General features: G+C 46.5%; 1 protein-coding gene across 3 annotated transcripts in view; it reads right to left on the bottom strand.

Moving 5' to 3' along the window:
• ZRANB3 (zinc finger RANBP2-type containing 3) overlaps positions 1-21,729 on the bottom strand; it is a 929,924-nt gene that overhangs the window by 167,741 nt on the left and 740,454 nt on the right. For all 3 annotated transcript variants that reach the window (XM_078681806.1, XM_078681805.1, XM_078681807.1), the window contains one exon: positions 6,892-6,983. In XM_078681806.1, the coding sequence (XP_078537932.1) occupies positions 6,892-6,983 (92 nt within the window). The remainder of the gene's footprint in view (positions 1-6,891; positions 6,984-21,729) is intronic.

The raw sequence follows: 21,729 nt of genomic DNA, 5'->3' as shown, positions 1-21,729 counted from the left end.
ACACACTAGACCCAGGGATCTGGGGGGAGTGAGGGAAACCAATATATACTACCTGGTTTACCAAGACTGACTGGTCACACTAGGTGCAGCTCATGCAGCGTTTGTCATCTCACATGCAATTCTAAAACCATTGACCTTGGCCTTCGCACTCCCTGGGAACAGAGGTCCCACACTAACTGTAATTCCCAGGGAGTGATATACTTGATAACATGCCCCTGCCAACTAAGGTATGTGGGGATGACAAGTAGAAAAGTGCGCGTGAGAATTACGGAACATCGGAGCACGATAAGGTGTGGAAAGACCAACACAAGACTCACAGCTCACTTTCAAGAAAAAGGACATGGTATAGATGACCTGAAGTGGACCGTAATTGAAAAAATCCAACTAGGCAGACACCAAGCAGATGACCAAAGTCTTTTGCTCCGGCGGGAGCAGATATGGGTGTATCGGCTGAGGAGCCATTTGGCGGTACTCAATGATGACATCCCATGGCAGGCATTGAGCAGACAGTAGATTGCTATAAACAAACATGGCGGGTTACTTCTATCACCTAGTAAATTCCGTTGAGAATAACAAGAAGCCCCTACTGTTGATTGGATAGGTCCATGTTATACTAGTATCTCCACATTAATTCCCCTTTTTAATTCCGGGTGTTTTTTTTGTATATATGACACCCACCCCGAACACTCACCCTCAGGACTTTAGGAGATAGCAATGAACTGGAGAGAGATAACAATGATGGCTCATAGGGGTCTGTATCCGGGTAGAACGGCAGTGACTCAGTTTTAAACTCAGGAAATACTATCCCTATGATATAGAGCACATACTGGAGCTACGGCAACACCATGTACGAAACGGACGACATGGTGACGTGGGACGCCCTGCCCCTGAGTGGGTGTTCCACATCTACTGACCGGCTTAACTAGTAACCTCCCATGGCCGTCAGTGTTTGGGATACTCGACTAAACATCACTCCGACACCAGAAGGTATACTGCGGGGAAGATGCTATTTAACATGTTTTGTAGTGCCACAGGGACCTTGAACCAGCAACGCGAAGTGGCACATACGTACAGGACTACATTTCCCATGACACGGAGTACGTGCGGGAGTGATAGCGCACCACATGACGACGCGGTCACGTGGGACGCTCTAGCCGGGATCCGACATTTAAAGCTCTGATAGACTCCGCGCGTATCATCTGCGCGGTGTCACGGTTTGCAGGTGACTAAGCCGGGACTTGCCTACAGAACGGTAAGGAGAGGGCTCTAGGGGGTGAGCGCATAGAGCGCAGGTGGCGGCACAGACCCGATGAAGGCACCATAACGCCATACGCAGTCTTAGCGTTTCTAAACAGAGGTGTGCATCGGGAGATGGAGGCATTGAAGGTAACATCTCCTCCCACATTTATTTTGTTTCAGATTGTGTTCTTTGGCGCCCTTCTAACAGTTTGAGTTTGTATAATCTATAAACTCGGTAAGTGAACAACAAAATAGACACTCTCTATGAGCGGGGGCACTTAGACAGGAAGAGAAGTAGGTTGTAGCATAATGATGGTCCCATGAACATCAAGGGGCAAGGTACAAGGTACAAATGATGACGCAAAATGTGAGGACATGGACAATTGTAAGGGCTTGTATCATGCATATATCAGGTCATATACGGGTGAGCGATAAGTAAAGTATGAGCAGGATTCTGGGCATAAGATGTTATCGGGATTTTGGCTCAATATTAGACGATGGGTTCTAATGGGTTCTAAAGAGATATGATGATAAGAGAATGATAGAAATAACATGCGAATACTAATAGGGTGGCTGTACTATCTTCTCTTTTTCCTATAGTGAATGTTTTCCCGCATCTGAGGGAACAGTCTCCACACACAACACGGGAGAGGTACGGATCTAGTAGACCTACCTCACCCTTGGGGTACCATTATCCGAAGTACGGAGGAACCCAGAGTGGCACTGAATGCGACGGTCCTGAAGAAGACCGGAGTGACCTTACAGGCACATACAGAGCGGTCGAAACATGTTGACTCTGGCAGTGGTAGGAGGAAAGCTTTGAGGTTCCTAATTATCTCTTTGAGGCTTTTCCCCATCCTCTTTCATCTTTTAATCCTGATAGGGGTATCAAGAAAAGCTTAATAAAGGTTGTGTTCTGGTTGACACCCTTAATCAGTTTTAATCACTTTTCAAACTGCACCTTTTGTCGCACTTTTCAGTTGTGGTCACTTGGTGTTTGCACGGCTTTCACCAATATTTGTGTTACGTGTCGTCTATGCCCATTTGTCCTGACTGTATGTCTTGTTAAGAGGAATTTATTATATTTTCCCCCCTCCCTAATGCTCCACCCTGTGTGTGGCTACACCAGGGTGTATTGTAAGCAGGCCCGATGATGAAGCATGTCACATACCTCGGTATGTGAGTAAGGGCAGTTTTTTCAAATAGAGCGATTTGCCTTATTGGGGCTTTCTCTGTTTGTATATTGTGTATGTGTTATCCACTCTATACACCCCCTTTGTGCGTATACTTCCATATAGACACCACTTGAACGCGGCACTATAACAACTGAAATATACCAGGTACACTGCACTCGTAAAACTGTAGTGTTAGCTTTATTTGTGAAACGAGAGAGGGCCATATTATCAAACCTTGGCAACAAAATTATCGCCACTTTATCGGCAGCAAACTGCCGTTAAAGTGGACATAATAGGTTTGATAATATGCTCTATTGAATTCCAATTAAAGCTCATGTTAGATGTGAAGGAAATCTAACATGAGCTTCGATTGGAATTCCATAGAGCAACAGATAGCTTACAACAGTCTGACAAACAGATCCACAACCTTATTACCGCACTTTTTTTTGAGTCACTTTAAACATGGGTAAAGTGATGCAAGGACCTAGTAAATATACGTCTAACTTTTCAAGAAAAAATCTCAACTCCAGACTCTGCGACACAGTTTTAACGTTGTTTTCTCTCCCATTCTCTGTGACATCATTTCTCTTTCTCTCTTAAACTTAGACACTGCTGTCTTTGACGTGTAGAGGTGTAGAAGAATTGTTCAGAATAAGTTGTGACACCAACTGCCTGAAATGTTTACCCGCAAAGTTTATACAACGGTAAGCACAGAGGCCTAGATCTACAAAGCCTTCACAGGAATGCATTAGAAATAAGTCGCCATAACGGGCGTCAGTAACGTAGTAGGCACTTCCATATAGACACCATTTGAACGCGGCACTATAACAGAACTGGAATGTACGAGTCACACTGCACACGCAAAACTGTAGAGTTACCAAAACTTGTAGGGGCATAGTAGCAAGAATGGCGATAAAATTATCGCTGTTACAGCGGTAGGAAACTGCCGCTAAAGCGGCGATAATGGGCTTGATAATATACCCTTGTGAATTCCCATAGTAGCCCAGGTTAACACCTGGACTGCTATGGGAATTCACAACACCATAGTATCAAGCACATTATCGCCACTTTAGCTGCAGTTTCCTGCTGCTGAAACGGCGATAATTTTATTGCCGTTCTTGATAATATGCCCCGTAATGCTTCAGCTCATTTACTCACATCTACATAATTCTAAACTCTTTTTCTTTTGCAGATTACCAATCGGACACCTTTTGGAATCCATTTCACAATTTGTTTATAACATTGTTTAAGTTATTTTTCCAGTTCTAATATAGTTATAATTGAGTTTTGTTTATATTTATTGTTTAATAAAAGTTAATACAAAAAAACTACATACTTCTTTTATTTTGTGGGGGAGGGGTATGACGGCCCACAATAAAAATAATGTTGAAATACTATAGTAAGATATTCAAGACTAGGATTGAAAACTACTGAGTTCTAACTAACAGATATAATAAAAACAACGGTGAGAAACTACTAAAATGGCGGTGGACGGAGTATTTAATAAAGGTTTGGTGCCTCAGCACTACCTTTCAAATAAATATATAAAAAATATGACTATTAATACTGTACAAAAGTACAGCAGCGGATGACACACAAGAACCGGGAAAAGAAAGCGACAGATTTACTAACTGATATAAAGAAAGGTTTGCTTGTTGAATTTGAAGAAAAAGAAAATGTGGGCTTCGAAACGACGTTGAGCATGCGAAGAGGGTACAACTGCTACACCAAAAACAAAGGAAAGCTTTAAATACTATCATACAAAATGAAGGAGTATATTATCAACAAAAGGCGATACATTATCGCCGCTTTTATCGACAGGAAACTACCGATAAAGCGGCGATAATGTGCTTGATAATAGGCCCTTGTAACTTCCCATAGCAGGTTCTGGTGTTAACCTGGGCTCCTATGGTTATTCACAAGGGCATATTATCAAGCCCATTATCGCCGCTTTATCTGCAGTTTCCTGCCAATAAAAGCGACGATAATGTATCGCCATTTGTTGATAATATGGCTCATTGCTCTTTTTTTGACCAGTAAACTTACGTGCATATTATCAAGGACCGGTGTTAAAATTATCGTTGTTTTATTGGCAGGAAACGGCGATAATGAGCTTGATAATACGGCCTTGTTATTTCCCATTGAAGCCCATGTTAACACCAGAACATAGACTTCTATGGGAATTTACAAGGATGTATTATCAAGCCCACCCTCCCATCATTAATAAAAAACTCCAGACAATACAGGTACCCGGAGCTGGAAGGTCATTTTACATATCAATGCCCCAGAAATGTGGCGTTCCCCGCAACGTGCACGGGGAGAGAGCTCAAAACATATATATTTTTTAAAAAGACCCGAGGGGTGCCGCTCAGCAAGACTGCGGGGAGTAGGGCCGAAACCCCCCCCCGCATACTTCAAAATTAAAACCAGAGGAGTGCCGTTCCCCAGTGCTCGGGGGCACCTTACAAGCCCCCATTATGCAGAAAACTGCCCCCGTAATTTGCCCCCCGGGACCTAATGAATAAAACAGGCTTCTACTTTTTTTCACCTTTTCCACCGCGTACAAGAACTGCACGAGCACCCCGCCATTTTTTATTTAAAAAAAAAAATAATTGAGCCTAAAGATCCATATACCACCCCCTGACCAAGACTATAGGCTCAGAATGTTTCTACCCTGCCCAGTTTCCTTATTTCTCAACTTTGTTTTACTGTTTTCTTCTGACTCTGCTCTCCCGACAAACATCATGGCTGCCAACACTTCCTGGTTTGGAGTATTCACAGCAAATCAGCATGCAGCTCCTGCTCGTAATTGTACGTATTTCCATACACGTACGCCGCGATTTATCTTTAAAAAATAAAATACAAAATAGAGTCTAAACATCCATGTATGACCCCCTGAGCAAGCCTAGAGGGTCAGAATGTCTCTACCCTACCCCCTTCCCTTATTTCTGAACTTTGTTTTACTGTTTTCTTGTGACTCGGTTGTAGCGAGGCACAAGATGGCCGCCAACACTTCCTGGTTTCGAGTGTTGACAGACAGTTCAAAGCCAATCAGCATGCAGCTCGCGCTCGTAATTGAACAGATTTCAGTACCCGTGCTGAACAGCGTCTCTAGACATCGCTATGATTTTACTTGCAATTTTCTCAGAAACTACTGAACGGATTTACACCATTTAACAAAAAGCACAATATGCAAACAGAACTGTACCTCTCTGCCAAATTTTGTGTAATTCCGTTCAGCTGTTCGGGCTGTAGCCCTGGCTAAAGGTCCCTATGGAAAATTGCATGGGGAAAACACGTTTTGGGACCCCCCTTTTTTCTCGGCCCCCACTTGACGAATCACCCCCAATCTTTCAGGGAATGAGCGGAACCGTGCAGGCCATTTTCACGAAGATTCATCCACCAGCGCCAAAGTTATTCCAAATAGAATGTTGTGGATTTCCTATGGAAAGTAGGTCCTAACTATAACTACCTACTGGCGACCGCCAGTAGGAGATAGATATATATATATATATGTATGTATATATATATACACACACACACACACACACACACACACACACACACACACACACACACACACACACACATATCTACAAACATATAAATAGAGAGGGGGCGATGGGGTTGGGGTGTGTGTGTGTTTGGGGGGTGGACAAGGAGAGGCATGAGTGTTGGGACCCATCTACTCTATTCATTGTCATACAGACATGCATTATGAAACATCATAGAGGATAGTTAAATAGATAATCAAGATCATGCACTGATATTAATGATACACACAGACCATCAGAGTCTCCTGTTATGTGAAAATGCCCTTCCTACTATACCTTTGTAGACCATGCTTGGGTAACATTTAGAATCAGGTGGGCAGTCAGCAGAACTACAAGGTGCAATTAGTCTGTGGCCTCACCTGCTCAGGAAGAAGACAGTATGCTCTCTTTAGAGATCTTCACATGCCTGGCTGAGGGATGTCTGTGCTGTGAGGGCAGCCGTCATTGCAGCAACCCCTTCAGAGCACTGCCGTTTTTTTGAGCGGGCACCATTTTTAAGCACCCACTCAGCAAACTTCTTTGTATTGAGGAATTAAACTCTCATATTGAGAATGAGATTTCTCAATACAAAACACAGGCAGTTGGACATACAGGGTGAATGTATGAAAGCTGAAGGTTAATCGAAAGCCAGGCAGTAATGCACCTTTCTCATTTATTCTGCATTTTGCTGTTGACGTTTCAGTTCAACAGCCACAAAATATTACGCATGAAGGCTTAATATTTGATCTTCACAGAGGATTATACGACTTTTCTCTCTTGTGGTGGTTTCCAGCATTTCAACTGCCATTCTACACTATATCTGGGCATGAAAAAGAGGGACATTAATAGGTCACAGAGAATTATCATCTCTCACAAAATCAAATCATGTTACAGGAAGAAGCATTAGATGTACTAATAGAAATACCATGTTGTGCTGTGCTTACCTTGGTGTACAAATAAATTCTATCTGTATTTTTACTTGCACAGAACATCAGACCATCAAGCGTGAGAGAAGGGTTTAAATTATCCAGGTTCTCTAAAAAAAGAAAATTTAATATCACAAATAAAAAATCTTAATTGTGGCATACTATAAACTGCAGTCTTGATAGAAATTCTATTCTCAAATATCAAACTACAGTTTAAGAGCATTCCTTATTTTGCAACAAATTAGGAAAATGCTGCAAAGTATTTAGCAAGCATATTTTAAGATATAGTTTTTCATTTATAATCATAACGGGGTTTCTGTTACTAAAAAAGATCAATATTTATAGGATTGCCAATATGCACATCACTTCCAATAAACATTGTTAAGTCAAGCACATCAATTCATCACTGATGATTTCAAATATGTAAGATTTTTTTATTTTGAGTAAAACAACTTGCTGGAATGTTTCTAAACTTTAAGCTTGTCCACTTATAAAGATGACTGAATGTAGTATAAAGAACTCCTGAATTGTCATCTCTCCCCCTAGATCTTACGACTCATAAGGTGCAGTAGATGAGATGTCAGCTGTGAAACATTCTATATCAAACATGGTTTAGTCTGCTTTACCAATGAATTGGGTTGAGTGCCAGACCCACTGGCAACAGTCACAGAAGAACCTCAGAATCCACAACAAGTTGCACAATACTAAAAAAAAATCTGTTTAATCCAACCACCAGTTGAAAGTCAGTGAGGAAGATTACAGTGATGTTTGGAAATGTGTGTTCATTCTTCTATAAAGTCACTCGCTCTGCAGACCTAACAGTTTATATGCCTGTCTGGAACATTTTAACTAAACAAGAAAATAAGCAACAAATGTAGGATAAGCAGTGTTATTTAAGAGTAAGACGAGAGTAATCATAAAGAGAACCTCATGATCAAGTCATGAAACAAGGGTAAACCTGTACCAGCTTTTTGGTCTTAGTTGCATTTCTCATCTAGTGTTAAAGGTTTTACCAATCTGGGAAGGCAGTGCTACAGTACACAAAGCAGATGAACAAGTTACTTGCCTTTGGTAATGCCTTATCTGGTAGAGACTATCTAGCTGCAGATTCCTTACCTAAGAATTCTTCCCAGGCATCTAACTGGATCCGTAAATTTTTTCATGAGGACTACCCCTGCGCGCTGTAGATGGCATTGTTCGGCTTCGAGTGGCGTTTTTGGGGACAGAAGTGACGTGCATGGTGCCTTTATAGGCGCCACCATAGTGCGTTGATATCAGTTTCTTTTAGTGACTTTCCAACCAAGGAGTAGGAGAGTGGAGCAACGAAGGACACTGACCACCGGTGAGCCCAATTATGTCCCTGTAATTGGAGTAGTCCTGTACTTATTGATATGTTTGCAGAGTGAGGAGGAAGGGTGGATCAGTAAGGAATCTGCGGCTAGATAGTCTCTACCAGAGAAAGGTGTTACCGAAGGTAAGAACATTGTTCATCTGACAGAGACTTCTATCTGCAGATTCATGACCTTCGAATAGATACCCAAGCATTACCTCTCTGGAGGTAGATCTGCAAACCGGCTTTAGACTAGGAAGTCCAGCAGGACCGAACAGGCAAAGTGCCCATCCCGACATACCTGACTATCCAGGCAGTAGTGCTTAGTGAATGTTTACATTGAGGCCCACGTTGCTGCCTGGCAGATGTCAAGGACCGGAGCTGCTTTTGCCGCATTTTGCCGCTGCCCGGATTACCGCGACCAGCAAGGGACTTCAAGCCCCAGGAGCCTCTCCTCTATTGCCTGCACCTGTGGGGGAGCCTACTTTAACGCTCGCGGCACGCGCTTCGCGGAGCCGCTTTTGCCGCTGCCCGGATTATCGCGACCAGTAATGGACTTCAAGCCCCAGGAGCCTCTCCTCTATTGCCTGCACCTGTGGGGGAGCCTACTTTAACGCTCGCGGCACCGGTTCGCGGGCACACGCCGGGCGAAGCCCGGGCCAAGTATGGGCCCGTCTGAGCCCGTTGTAGCCAGGAGGAGGCTGGGCCACCCCCTTTGCATTGACGTTTTTGTGTCCTTTAAGACTCGGTTAGTGACTTTACATTTTTCTTGAGGCGCCTTTGTTATATTGATTTATTATTTGTAATTTCCAACTGTACCAACTGTATTAACTCTAGTTACCTTTAGTCATGAGTAAGGGTAATGGCAAGGGGGCAGGGGGATCTGGGGTCGTGGGAACCCTTGACGCGTTTCTCCTGGGAGCAGAATCAGTACTCAGCTGAGAGATAGAACTAACCCAAAGGCGACTCTCAATGGACCATCGTCGTACCTCAACTGGAGTCTCCTTAACTGGCCCGTTGTTGGTGTCAGAGACAACAGGAACAGTTGATATATCAGATGGCCAGGCTGAAATGTCGCAGCATTAGGGTTCTTTAGTATTGACAGTGTCACCAGAAGATGCATCTCATAAAGTCAGGGTTTTAACCATTACCTGTCCCTCCCCCCCTAAAATCTTGACTCGCCAGCAATGATTAACCTATGCCAGAAATTGGGAGTGTTCGGCCACCGTTGTAGCAAAAAAAAGAAAAGCGGGCAGTGTGCCAGCTACTTCACAACAGGCCAGTAAAGTGTTGAAAACGAGGGGAGGCACGTGGGGGAAGAAAGGCTGTGTGTCTGAGGCTGCCACCACCAGTACACCTAGCTTGATGGACACTAGTTCACAGGCATGGTCTGAGCAGGTCTCCTGCGCTCTGGAAATCCGAATTGTAGCTAAACTAGAGGAGAAATTATTGGCATTGTTGAAACCTATCTCCTCCATACTCTCTGATATTGACTCCAGACTGAGTATAATTGAGAAAAAGCTTTCATTCTTTGTACAAAATCCATCAAACGGAGGGTCTAGTGTGTCTACCACCTTGACTGGTGCTCCAGAGGCCCCAATTATGGCTGATATAGGACGAACTACGGCCACCCAAGCTCATACAGTTAATATAGGTTGCAAGCATGCCCCACATGTTAACAAAAGGTCAAGGAACGATCTCAGTGGTGACATAAATGATGGCCTGGTTGATCATTCTGGTCATTACAGAGCAGATAGGCTAAATCTACCCCCTGGGGCTACGCCTTATACCGTTACCCCCCCTGCAGAGTGGTGTGGAGGAAAATTGGATTTCCCTTAGGAACAAGGCCCTTCATTATTTACATAACTTGACAGGACCAGGGGCCAGATGTAGGTAATTCTATTTTACCGCTCATAAATACCGAATTTTACAGATTCGGTATTTATGAATCGGTAAAATAGAAGGTGGGAGATGTAGGTAAAATCGGTATTTGAAATACCGATTCTGTAAAAATCGGTATTTACCGATTCTGTAATTACAGAATCGGTATTTCCCATTGATTCCTATGGGCTTTGAAGCCCATAGGAATCAATGGGAAATACCGATTCTGTAATTACAGAATCGGTAAATACCGAATCCTGCAAGGGTGCAGGGGGTGTCACTTTGACACCCTCTAGCACCCCAAATACAGGCATGTGTGCCATGTGGCACACAGACATGCCCTAAGGGCACGTCTGTCTGTCACATGGCATAGGTGTGCATGCACACATGTGCATGCACACCTGGATTCGGTATTTTACCACCCAATTGGATTGGGTGGTAAAATACCGAATCTGTAAGGCCTTTGGGACTCAGAAGAGTCCCACCTACATCTGGCAGTTACAGAATCGGTAAAAATACCGATTCTGTATTTTACCGATTCGGTAAATTTACCGAATCGGTAAAATTAGCCCCCTACATCACAAATACCCATTTACCGGTCGGTAACGGCCGAAATCGGCCGTTACCGGTCGGTAAATGGCCTCCTACATCTGGCCCTAGGTAGTTTTTTATTTAAAGAATTTAAAATGACCCGTAGGATCACCTGGGTAGGGAACTCTGCTAAAACTAGTAGAGGGCACTGTGTGATATTGAATTTTGGGTCCCCTCAGATTGTAAAACTAATTCTGGACAGGGCCGGAACTAGGCATCTTAGAGAGGATGGTATTAGCATTCTCCCCCTAGGGTTTTTTTACCGAAACATGCCACCAATGTCAAGTAGCAGGCCTGAACGTATGGATACAACACAGGCTCAGGGCCCTTACAATTTCACCGTACCCACCCTAAACAGATTCAAGGTATTTACAAGCCTGGAAGAGATTGATTGACTAGCCCCCCCCAGCATCACTGAATACTTTTACACATGGGGGGCTGGTTCATATTAAGGAAACATCAACTTTAGGCACCTCTACTGGTGATAGGGCAGCCTCTACTGAAATCTATGAAGGCGCGAAAATACTTAGCTGGAATATTGCGGGGTTAAAAAATAAATTAGATGATGTTAACTGGAGAAATGTTTTAAGTGAAGCAGACATCATCGGGCTGCAGGAAACCTGGGACACAGATGATTTGTTATGCCTGGATGGCTATACTACCTATTTTACTCCAGCGATAGCCTCAACTATGGGGAGGGTGAAGGGTGGGTTATCGACCCTGATTTCCACAAATATTGCGGGTACCCATACCAAACTGGATACAGGTTCACCCTATTGTTTGGCAGTGCAAATTGTATCCACTCATGTTGGTACCATTCTCATTGTAAATTTGTATAACTCTTTTGATAGAGTCTCCTCTAATGAACACTTGGTCAGTCTGCATCTTTTTCTTGATTTGTATAAAGAGGAAAACACAGATTTCTATTTGGTTATTGTTTTAGGTGATTTTAATATTCATAGTTGTTATGAGAATTGTCATGTCTGGGATAGTCTAGGTCCAGCAGATCAAGAGGAAATTCACTTTGAGCACTCAACGCAGGGTGAATATTTTGAGGTGCTGATGGCAGAAAATGAGCTAATATATCCTTGTACATCTAAAGGGGCTAATGTTGTGCCTACCTTTAAAGGTAAAGGTACACACACTATCATAGATTATGTTTTCATCAGTGCATTGTTGAGTACCAGGGTCTGCGGTTACACTGCAATTTGGTCCACGCTTCGTGACCATAATCCAGTGGTTTTGACCTTGGTGGATGTTCTTAAGAAACCCGCGACCTGTAATAGGAAGGTGGGCAAATTGGATATTCGGCTCGTAGACCAGGCACGAAGAATTAAATGGTGTCGGGTGGTGCCACAGGATTTCCAAGCCAACCTAGTAATGAAGGTTGGTTGTGACATGCGTATGTGCATGAATGAAAATGCAGGGGATAAGGACGTTCTTGAGGCCTATACTAAAATCTGTGCCCAGGTTGCCGCTCACCTCAAACAGCCCTGTACGGACGGTGCATGACAAACCTGGGGAGGGATGGTTTGACAATAACTGCTCGTTAGCCCATCAGAAACTGTTGGCGGCCTTGAAGCAAAACCCGGTGAATAAGCCTACTGTAGAAGCTCTAAGGAAAACCTATAAAGAGGCTCTAGAAACCAGAAAAAATGAGATTAGAAGTGAGGCTTGGAATGAGCTACTAACCATTGATGCTCTTAAAAACAGCTCTAACTTCTGGGCAGTGGTGAATAAACCCTTCTTCCAAGACTCCTTCAATAATCAACTTGACTGTGGTATTCAGGAGCAGGCTTGGTGTACTCATTTTAAGTCAGTGTATGAAGGTGTGGCCCCAGGAGGCGTTGCCAACACTACATCTGTGAACGAGGTTTACATTCTATCTGTCACGGAGGCAGAAGTGGCAGAGGCCATTGATCAGATGACGTGTAATAAGGCGCCGGGACCGGATGGCGTCACAGCTGACCTCTTTAAAAATATGATGTCAAGATATGGTCCAAAGTGCTGTATAATGTTTTGAATAAGGTTTGCAAATTAGGATTGCCGAGCACCTGGTCTGGATCAGTGATTGTACCCATTTTCAAAAAGAGAAATAGAGGGACCCTAGTTGTTATCGACCCATCTCCCTCATTGATTCCACTGTTAAGGTGCTTGGAAGGGTGGTATTAAGCAAGTTTACGGGGTGGTTGGCTGAAACTAATACCCTTTCAGATCTACAATTCGGTTTTAGGAAAGGTAGGGGCACAATCGATCAATGTCTCAACCTACACCTCTTAATCGAGAAGTACACAGTCACCAAAAAGGGCACACTCTATTTAGCTTTTATGAACCTTTCCTCAGCCTTTGATCGAGTGAATAGGTCCAAATTATGGCCGATGCTTCTCCATCTAGGTGTGGATAAAAATATTGCGTACTTCCTTGCCGATCTGCATAGGCATCTATCTGCCACCGTGAGATACGACCATACGGGTAATTGCACAGGGAAGATTCACATTCACATTGCCAAAGGTGTTAGGCAGTGGTGCATTTTGGCTCCCCTGCTTTTCACCCTTTATATTAATAACCTGGGCCCAGTTTTATCGGAAGCGTGCAAAGATATACCAAGGGCAGGGAAACGCCGAATTCCGGCATTGTTGTACGCGGATGATGCCACCCTTTTAGCACGTACAGCGGTTGGGTTGCAAATCCTTTTAAACCCATTTGCTGTTTTTATGAAATCCTTAGATCTTAGTGTTAACTTTTCTAAATCACATGTCAATGGTTGGCACCAAAGTTAAAGTACGTAAAAACTATGCATTGTGAGGGGAATGTGTTGTCTAGGGTCTCCACCTTTCCATACCTAGGTATCATATTTGATGATAAAGGCACATGGTCACCCCAAATATCAACAAAAAGAAATGTTTTAGCCAGATCAACCTCAGATGTCCTGGGCTTTGCCCGGAAATTGGGAGCTAGACCAATGCAAGCTCTTTTAAAGATATATGCTGCTAAATGTATTCCCCTTGCAATGTATGGGGCGGATCTTTGGGGTGTCAAGAACGTGAAGGCAATCCGAGTGGTGGAGGATAAGTTCCTGAGAAATATCCTATCTGTCTCACAATCCACATACAGTTATATTGTTCATCAGGAGTGTGGAGTTGGCTTTGTGGAGGACCTAATAGCTATCACACCGCTTTTAAAATGGATCTCTACCTGGCTAAATCCTGAACTAGAACTGAACCAGGAAATCCTCAGAGACTCTATAGCTCTTGACTTTGGGTCCCGTATCCCCTGGCTGAGTTATGTTTATAAGCTGTCAGTTAAACTGGGTCGTCCTGAGCTGTTCAACTCGCCTGAGAAACTGGTGAAAGGGGATCTTAAATGGGTCAAGGAATCATATAGGGTAATGTCTGCTATGGTTAGAGAAGAAAGAGAGCTGGTAAAGCCGACTGTAAGAGCTCACCAATTGCTAAAGACATCATGTGCCATTGAGCCATATTTGAATGTCGTCACTAACCAAAATCACAGTTTTCTATTAGTTAGATTTTGGTTGAATCAATTCCATTTTCTCCTTGCTAGTTCCCCGGGGTGGAAAAGGGAGGAAGATTTGGGGATTTGTTCATGTGATGGTTTCTCTGCTCAAGACACTATGCACTTTATTTTTTTCTGTGAGAACTTTCTTCAAATACGGAAATGTTTTATTATTTCAATTTTAAAAGACAAAGGCTTTCTGCAAGTTAAACCAGCCCTCCTCTACCTGCAGCTGCTTTCGAATGTGTGGGAGATTTTTAATATCGCTAATTTTCTCGCTGCGGCAGTAAGATTACAGAAGGAAATAAGATGTGTATAGTTAACTTTATGAATTAGCCTGAATTAACTGAATTTACGAATGTTCTAAACTGGCAATGTGGTTTTTAGATATTATTTTAAGTGAATTGATTATTGATATTGCATGTATTTTAAGCTCCTGTAGTCTGATTGTAATTGTATGGCTTTTTAAAAAAAATTGTTTATATGAAGTGTTTAGCCTGCTTTTAGGGTTTTAATATGAACCGAATAAAGTATTTTTGATTGATTGATTGACCGGAACTCCGAGTGCTAACGCATTGGTTGCCCCATGTGCTTAGGTGGAATAAGCATGCAAATCCTCTAGGGTTGCTTTGTGGCCAATGCGTAGCAGACCTTATTGCAGAGTACAATCCATTGACTATCCCACGAAAAGTTGATCTTCCACCCGGAACAATTTTGTGCGGTCAAGGTAGAACAACAACGCTCTTTTTAGTTCCAGACGGTGGAGTAACGGACTGGCGTATGTGGAACGAGGCGACTACCTTCGGCAAGGAGGTCCCCGAGTCAGAAGGACAGTTTGTCTGGGAAGAAAGAGACATATTAAGGCTGGGATGACAGCGCCCGCAGTTCACGGACACTCCAGGCAGATGTAATTGCTACCCGAAAGGTTGTCTTGATGGTGAGAAGAATAAGAGGGCAATTATAAAGTGGTTCAAAGGGAGCCCCTATTAGAAAAATAAGAACCAAGTTACGGTCCCATTGAGGCATAACAAAGGGAGCTGAAGGAAATAAGTGTTGTAAACCTTTAAGAAACATATTTACAGTAGGGGACTAGAAGAGACCAGGCTGATCCAGCAACTGCAAGAAGGTAGAGATGGCAGATGGCTAACCCCCCAACATACCTAATAAAGAGTCGTGCTGGGCTAGGGTAAGCATAAACAAAAGAACTTGGGAAATAGGTGCAGATAAAGAGTCAATCTGTTTGGCCATACACTATAGCAAACACAACAAGATGATGGATGGAGTGCTGAAACCTTTCAATTACTCAACCCAGTCAAGAGATCTTGCTGTGTTTGCTATGTTCGCCCTAAGTGGCCATGGGTATTCTCAGACATGGATCCCTTGCCCACTGAGCCACTGGATTCAAGCTAGGCGGACTGATGAGGGGTAACACCCCGAAACCAGTCCGGGGATGCTTGTTTCCGGTCCAGGGAGGACTTGACCTGGTAGTTCGGGCTAGGCTGTTCCTAGGAGGAACAGGGTCGAATGATTTGCATATGGCTGGGTCTAAACTGGGGCAGCATAGTAAGTAAAAGAACAATGGATTAAACCCAGATCTGTGACTGGGTGTGAGTGGTTGAAAAGTTTCAGCACTCCGTTCATCATCTTGTGTTTGGTATGGCCTATAGTCTTGGTGGAGGAACTCCAAGCTGCCAAGATGACACTACAGACTTTGGGCGGAAGGTTGGAAGCTGTCAACTGTCGCTGCTCAATCTCCTGGTATGAAGACGGAGAGTTGACCGGTTCCGGTGGAAACCCTCCCCTGCTGCTGCGACAAAAGGGACAGCCTGCTCGGAGGACCGATGACCATGCTAAACAGCTAGGGATACCAGAGCCCAGTCTGGAATCACAAGGATGACTTGGGCCCGGATGTTCCTGATCTTCTTTAGAACTCTGGGCAGGAGTGGTATGGCAGAAAGGTGTACAGGAAGCTGGAGCTCCACTCGAGATGAAAAGAGTCTCCGAGCGAAAGCCGCCTTGGAAACTCCAATGCACAGAATTGCTGACATTGCACAAACAGATCTAGCCAAGGCTTTCATCACTTGTGAAAGGAACCTTGCACCACCTCCGGATGGAGACGCCATTCATTATTCGCAAGGCATCTTCCGTGAGTTAGTCCATTCTGGCTTTCGGAGATCCCACCAGAGGTTGAACCACAAGGGAAATGCCCTGACGTTCCAGCTATATCCAGAGACGTAGGGCTCCACAATCCCAATCAGCCCTGTTTTTTGCTGTACCACATGGTGGTGCTGCTTTCTGTGAAAACCTGCACTAGTCTTCCCTTGACGGAGAGTAGAAAGGCTTTTCAATGCTAGTTGGATCGCTTAGAGCCCCAATAGGTTGATGTGGAGTCCGGATTCAGTCAGAGACCAGAGGCCTTTGGTCTCTATCTCTTCCAGATGGCAACCCCAGCCCAGGAGTGACGCATCTGTCATTACTGTCCGATTCGGTTGGGAAAGGCAGAGGGGTCTGCCGCTGACCCAAAAGCAGTTTGTTTTTCATCACTGCAGATTTTTTTAGATGCCCTCCGAGAAATGGACCATGTTGGATAGATTTACCTGATGCTGCTCCCACTGGAACTGCAGGTACCACTGCAGAGCCCGCATATGCCAGCAAGAGGCCATGAGGCCGAGCAGCCTCAAAATCAGTCTCACCGAAAACCAGAATAGAGGCTGAAACATTGGTATCAAAGCCTGAATATCCTAGACTCTCCGTTTGGGAGGGTAAGCCCGAAACAGCTCTGATGAAAGGGAGAGACTAAGGGGTCAGGTGTGACTTCGGCACATTGATAGTAAACTCCAGCGAATGCAGGAGGTCTGCCATAGTCTGGAGTTGGGAGACGACCGCGCGGGGCAAGCCCAACTTCAACAGCCATTCGTCGTGTTAGGGGAAGACTGGCACCCCTGATATCTGCAGATGAGCTGCAACCACCACTATCCCCTTGGTGAACACTGGAGGGGCACTAGGAATACCAAAGGGGAGCATGGTGAACTAAAGTGTGCATGCATACCGTGAACTGCAGCTAAAGTCTGTGGGCAAGCAAGATGGGGAAGTATGCGTCCTGCAAGTCCAATGCTACCATCCAGTTTCCCTGGTCCAGGGCAGATAGGGCTTAAGTGAGCGTGAGCAGTTTGTATTTCTTCCTTTTCAGGAAGAAATTAATAGGGCACAGGTCTAGAATAGGATGAAGGCCCCCGTTCTTCTTGGGCAGTAGAAAGTAGCAGGAACAGAAACCACAACCTACTTCTGATGCCAGCACCCTTTCTATGGCTATCTTGGAGAAGAGAGTAGTCAATTCCTGGTGGAGTAAAGAGATATGGTCGTCCCACTCTGCCTGTCGCAAGTGGGTGGCGTGGGTGGAGGTGTACTCCCAAAGGGGAGGGAGTGACCCCTTTGGACAATCTGGAGAACGGAGCACTCAGATGTTATCAAACTAAAGAGGCTTGGAGGCTGTGGCTAACAGGGAGGGGGTGGGGGGTTGGGGGTGTACTGGTTTAACCTTTGGCTTCTTGACCCATGAGGTCTGCGCATATTGCATCCTCTGCCATGCAAGGGCTGGGAAGCTTGAGTGCCATGGTCGCTGGGCGGGTAGAAACGCAGTTGGAAGCCCCTTCCGTGTCCATGAAAGGAGCGAAAGGCGGACTGGGGTTGGTGAGGGGTCATGGAAAAGCTCAAGGACCTGGCCGTAATTCTTCTGTCCTAGAAGCCCTCTAGTGCTGAGTCTACCTTGTCTCCGAAGAGACGAGAGCCCTTAAATGGCATGTAAATGAACAAGGCCTGGACCTCACCCGAAAATCCAGTGGTTATTAACCAGACGAGGTGCCTAAGGGCCATGGACGAGGAAACCGCTCTGCCTAGTGAGTCGGTTGTATCCAGCCCACAGCATATTGCGAATTTAGCTGTGCCCCTCCCGTAAGCAATCGCTTGGGAGAGTATAGCTCGGGCCTCTTCCGAGACCATAGGCAACCCCTGTGCAACGGAATTCCAGAGCGAAAAGGAGTATCGGCCTAAGAGGCACACAGTGTTATGTGACTGTAGTGCAAGGCTGGTGGAAACAAATCTCTTCTTTCCCAAGGTATCCAGCCTCTTTGATTCCCTGTCTGGTGGGAGTGGTGGTGAATGCTCCAGGATTTACCTGAAGTGGAGGATTTGACCACTGAGCTCTTCGGGGTGGGCTTTTGGGAAAGGAAGTTGGGGTCCCCTGGGGACGGGCTATGGGGCAGGCAATTGTCCTATTCACAAAAGCCCTGGTGCAGGGCTTGGACCAGGCCCAAAATTGGACGTTACTGAGGGCTTCATTAAACAGGAGAAGCAGTTCAGAAGAGGTGACTCCTGGCTGAAGCATCTCCATCAAGACATTTATCTTGATAGCCACGGGGGGCAGCTGAAGGTCCAGGACCTCGCCGCCCTTCTCACCACCACAGCAAATGAGGCTCCCTCCTCCAAATCCAAAGTAGGAGGAGAGATAAAGCCAGTATATGGGGAGGTGTCTAGTCCACTGACATCCACCAAATCCTCATTCGATGTGTTCTCAGTGACATCTAGAGGCTGGTATTTACCAGGGTTCAGTGGCCCGTCCCAGTCATGTCCTAGTCTGTAAGAATAGGGCATAGGCTCCATCCCGTATGGAATGCCTCCAGCAGGCACCGCGGGGGAGGTTGGCAGTGGGGCAGACGCTGGGAAGGTCGAGGTGGCTTCAGTCCAAATCTGTCCATTGATTCAAAGGGCACGACGGGTGCTAGTGGTGAGGTCGCCAGAGGAAGACCAGTAGTGGCCCCGCCTGAGCCCGCGGGGTCCAAAGACGCTCACGCAGGGCGGGCCGGCCCGCCAAATATGAGGTGCATGGCCCATAAAAAAGTTGGGTGAGAGTCGCTCTGGCTCCTAAAAACTCGGGAGGCGCAGAGACAGCACAGGCTTAACCAGAATGCCAGGCATGGAATGCCAATGCTCCCATGTCTCATCGCATGACTTCGACGGAAGGGGTGAAGTCGAAGATCTCTTTAACTTCTTGTTCTTTTTGCACTTGTGGGAGTTACCCGATCGCCCGGATGACTGCGTGCGATGGCGAGCGTTTGGAATTGCTCTGTGACCGATCCCAGAACTTACCTCACGACCGGAATGGAGACCGTCATGGCGTTGAGTGGCAAGGAACTTGAAAGACCGCTCCCTCAAGGCCTTGGCGTGCAAGGCACGACATTCAATGCTAGTCGTGGCGTTGTGTTCGCACTCTAGGCACCATAGGCAGATGAGGTGTGGGTCCGTCACTGACATTTGCAAGTGACAGGCAAAACAGGGCTTAAAACCAGCCTTCCTCATGGACATCACGCCACATCAGGAGACAAGGTCAGTCAAAAAGTGACTGGGTGTAGCTGTTCTGCGGTTCTGCATTTACTGTTGTGAAAAGAAAAGAACTTACAACAGCACAGTGGGGTGGTGCCTATATAGGCACCGCACACGTCACTCACAGCACGGTCACTGTCGAAGTCACGAGTGGAGGGGTGCCGCTCCTGAAAAAAAATCGGAATCCAGTATGACACCTGGGAATAATTATAAGGTAATGAATCTGCACGCGCAAACCTGTGTACCTGGGTCTCGTTAGGGGAACAGCAGTTTCCCAGCACTCCAGCCCTTGAGCCGTGAGGGGAACGGCCAACGCATTGCAGCTCTCGCAACAAGACGTGAGGGTAACGGCCAACGTGAAAAACGACTGCTCCCAGCGGCCCCTGTCCATTGGGCGCTGGGTGACGCTGCCTCTGCGCCAGGTGGCTCTAGTAAAGCAGCGCCAGACTACTGCAGCGCGGGACGCGCGAACCTGTGTACCTGGGTCTCGTGAGGGGAACAGCTGTTTCCCAGCACTCCTGCACCTCAGGCCCTTGAGTCGTGAGGGGAACGGACGACGCATTGCAACTCTCGCAACAAGCCGTGAGGGGAACGGCCGACGTGAAAAACTATTGCTCCCAGCGGCCCCAGTCCATCGGGCGCTGGGTGATGCTGTCTCTGCGCCAGGCGGCGCTAGTAAAGCGGCGCCAGACTACCGCAGGGCGGGACGCGCGAACCTGTGTACCTGGGTCTTGTGAGGGGAACGGCTGTTCCCCAGCACTCCTGCACTCCAGCCCTTGTGCCGTGAGGGGAACGGCTGACGCATTGCAGCTCTCGCAACAAGCCGTGAAGGGAACAGCCAACGTAAAAAACTACTGCTCCCAGCGGCCCCGGTCCATCGGGCGCTGGGTGACGCTGCCTCTGCGCCAGGCGGCGCTAGTAAAGCGGCGCCAGACTACCGCAGGGCGGGACGCGCAAACCTGTGTACCTTGGTCTCGTGAGAGGAATGGCTGTTTCCCAGCACTCCTGCACTCCAGCCCTTGAGCCGCGAGGGCAACGGCCGACACATTGCAGCTCTGGCAACAAGCTGTGAAGGGAACAGCCAACGTAAAAAAACTACTGCTCCCATCGGCCCCAGTCTATCGGGCGCAGGGTGACGCTGCCTCTGCCGCCAGACTGCCGCAGCGCGGGACGCGCGAACCTGTGTACCTGGGTCTCTTGAGGGGAATGGCTGTTTCCCAGCACTCCTGCACTCCAGCCCTTGAGCCGCGAAGGCAACGGCCGACGCATTGCAGCTCTCGCAACAAGCTGTGAAGGGAACAGCCAACGTAAAAAACTACTGCTCCCATCGGCCCCAGTCTATCGGGCGCAGGGTGACGCTGCCGCTGCGCCAGGCGGCGCTAGTAAAGCTGCGCCAGACTGCCGCAGCAGGGGACGCGCGAACCTGTGTACCTGGGTCTCTTGAGGGGAATGGCTGTTTCCCAGCACTCCTGCACTCCAGCCCTTGAGCCGCGAGGGCAACGGCCGACGCATTGCAGCTCTCGCAACAAGCTGTGAGGGGAACAGCCAACGTGAGAAACTACTGCTCCCAGCGGCCCCTGACCATCAGGCGTTGGGTGACGCTGCCTCTGCGCCAGGCGGCGCTAGTAAAGCTGCGCCAGACTACCGCAGCGTGGGATGCGCGAACCTGTGTACCTGGGTCTCGTGAGCGACCGGAGGAGGCCGGGCTGGGCCAGACACCCTGGCCGTTTTAGATCGAAATTTGTAAAGACTGGTTCAACGTTTTGAAGTTCAAGTCCCGGTATGACTTTTATCTAAAAGTAGCAAGGTAACTTTTAATAACTTTGTTTCATTGATTTTTTAAATACCCCACAAAGACTTTGAAGAGAGACAGTGGACCTTTGGTGACAAACGTAGATATGGGCAAAAGGAAAACACTCGCCATGCAGGGGAGTCCCAAGGGGGGTGCATGGTGGGTAAAATCGATTCCATCTTGACTAAAGCTGCGCATGGCATCACGAAGGAAATAGCCCTGACTGAGCGGAGGCTATCTATAGAGGCTAGTAAATGTCTCCAAAGCCAAATCACTAGTGAGGAGGTTGAACAGGGGAACCCTGCGGAAAATATGCTCCCCCCCTCCCTGAATGCCACGCAGTTCAAATAGTCTCTGCACCCCCAAACGA

This window comes from Lissotriton helveticus, chromosome 3_1, assembly GCF_964261635.1.
Source record: "Lissotriton helveticus chromosome 3_1, aLisHel1.1, whole genome shotgun sequence".
Classification (NCBI taxonomy): domain Eukaryota; kingdom Metazoa; phylum Chordata; class Amphibia; order Caudata; family Salamandridae; genus Lissotriton; species Lissotriton helveticus.
The sequence above is the reverse complement of the archived record's forward strand: the minus strand, read 5'-3'. Positions and strand labels throughout refer to the sequence as shown.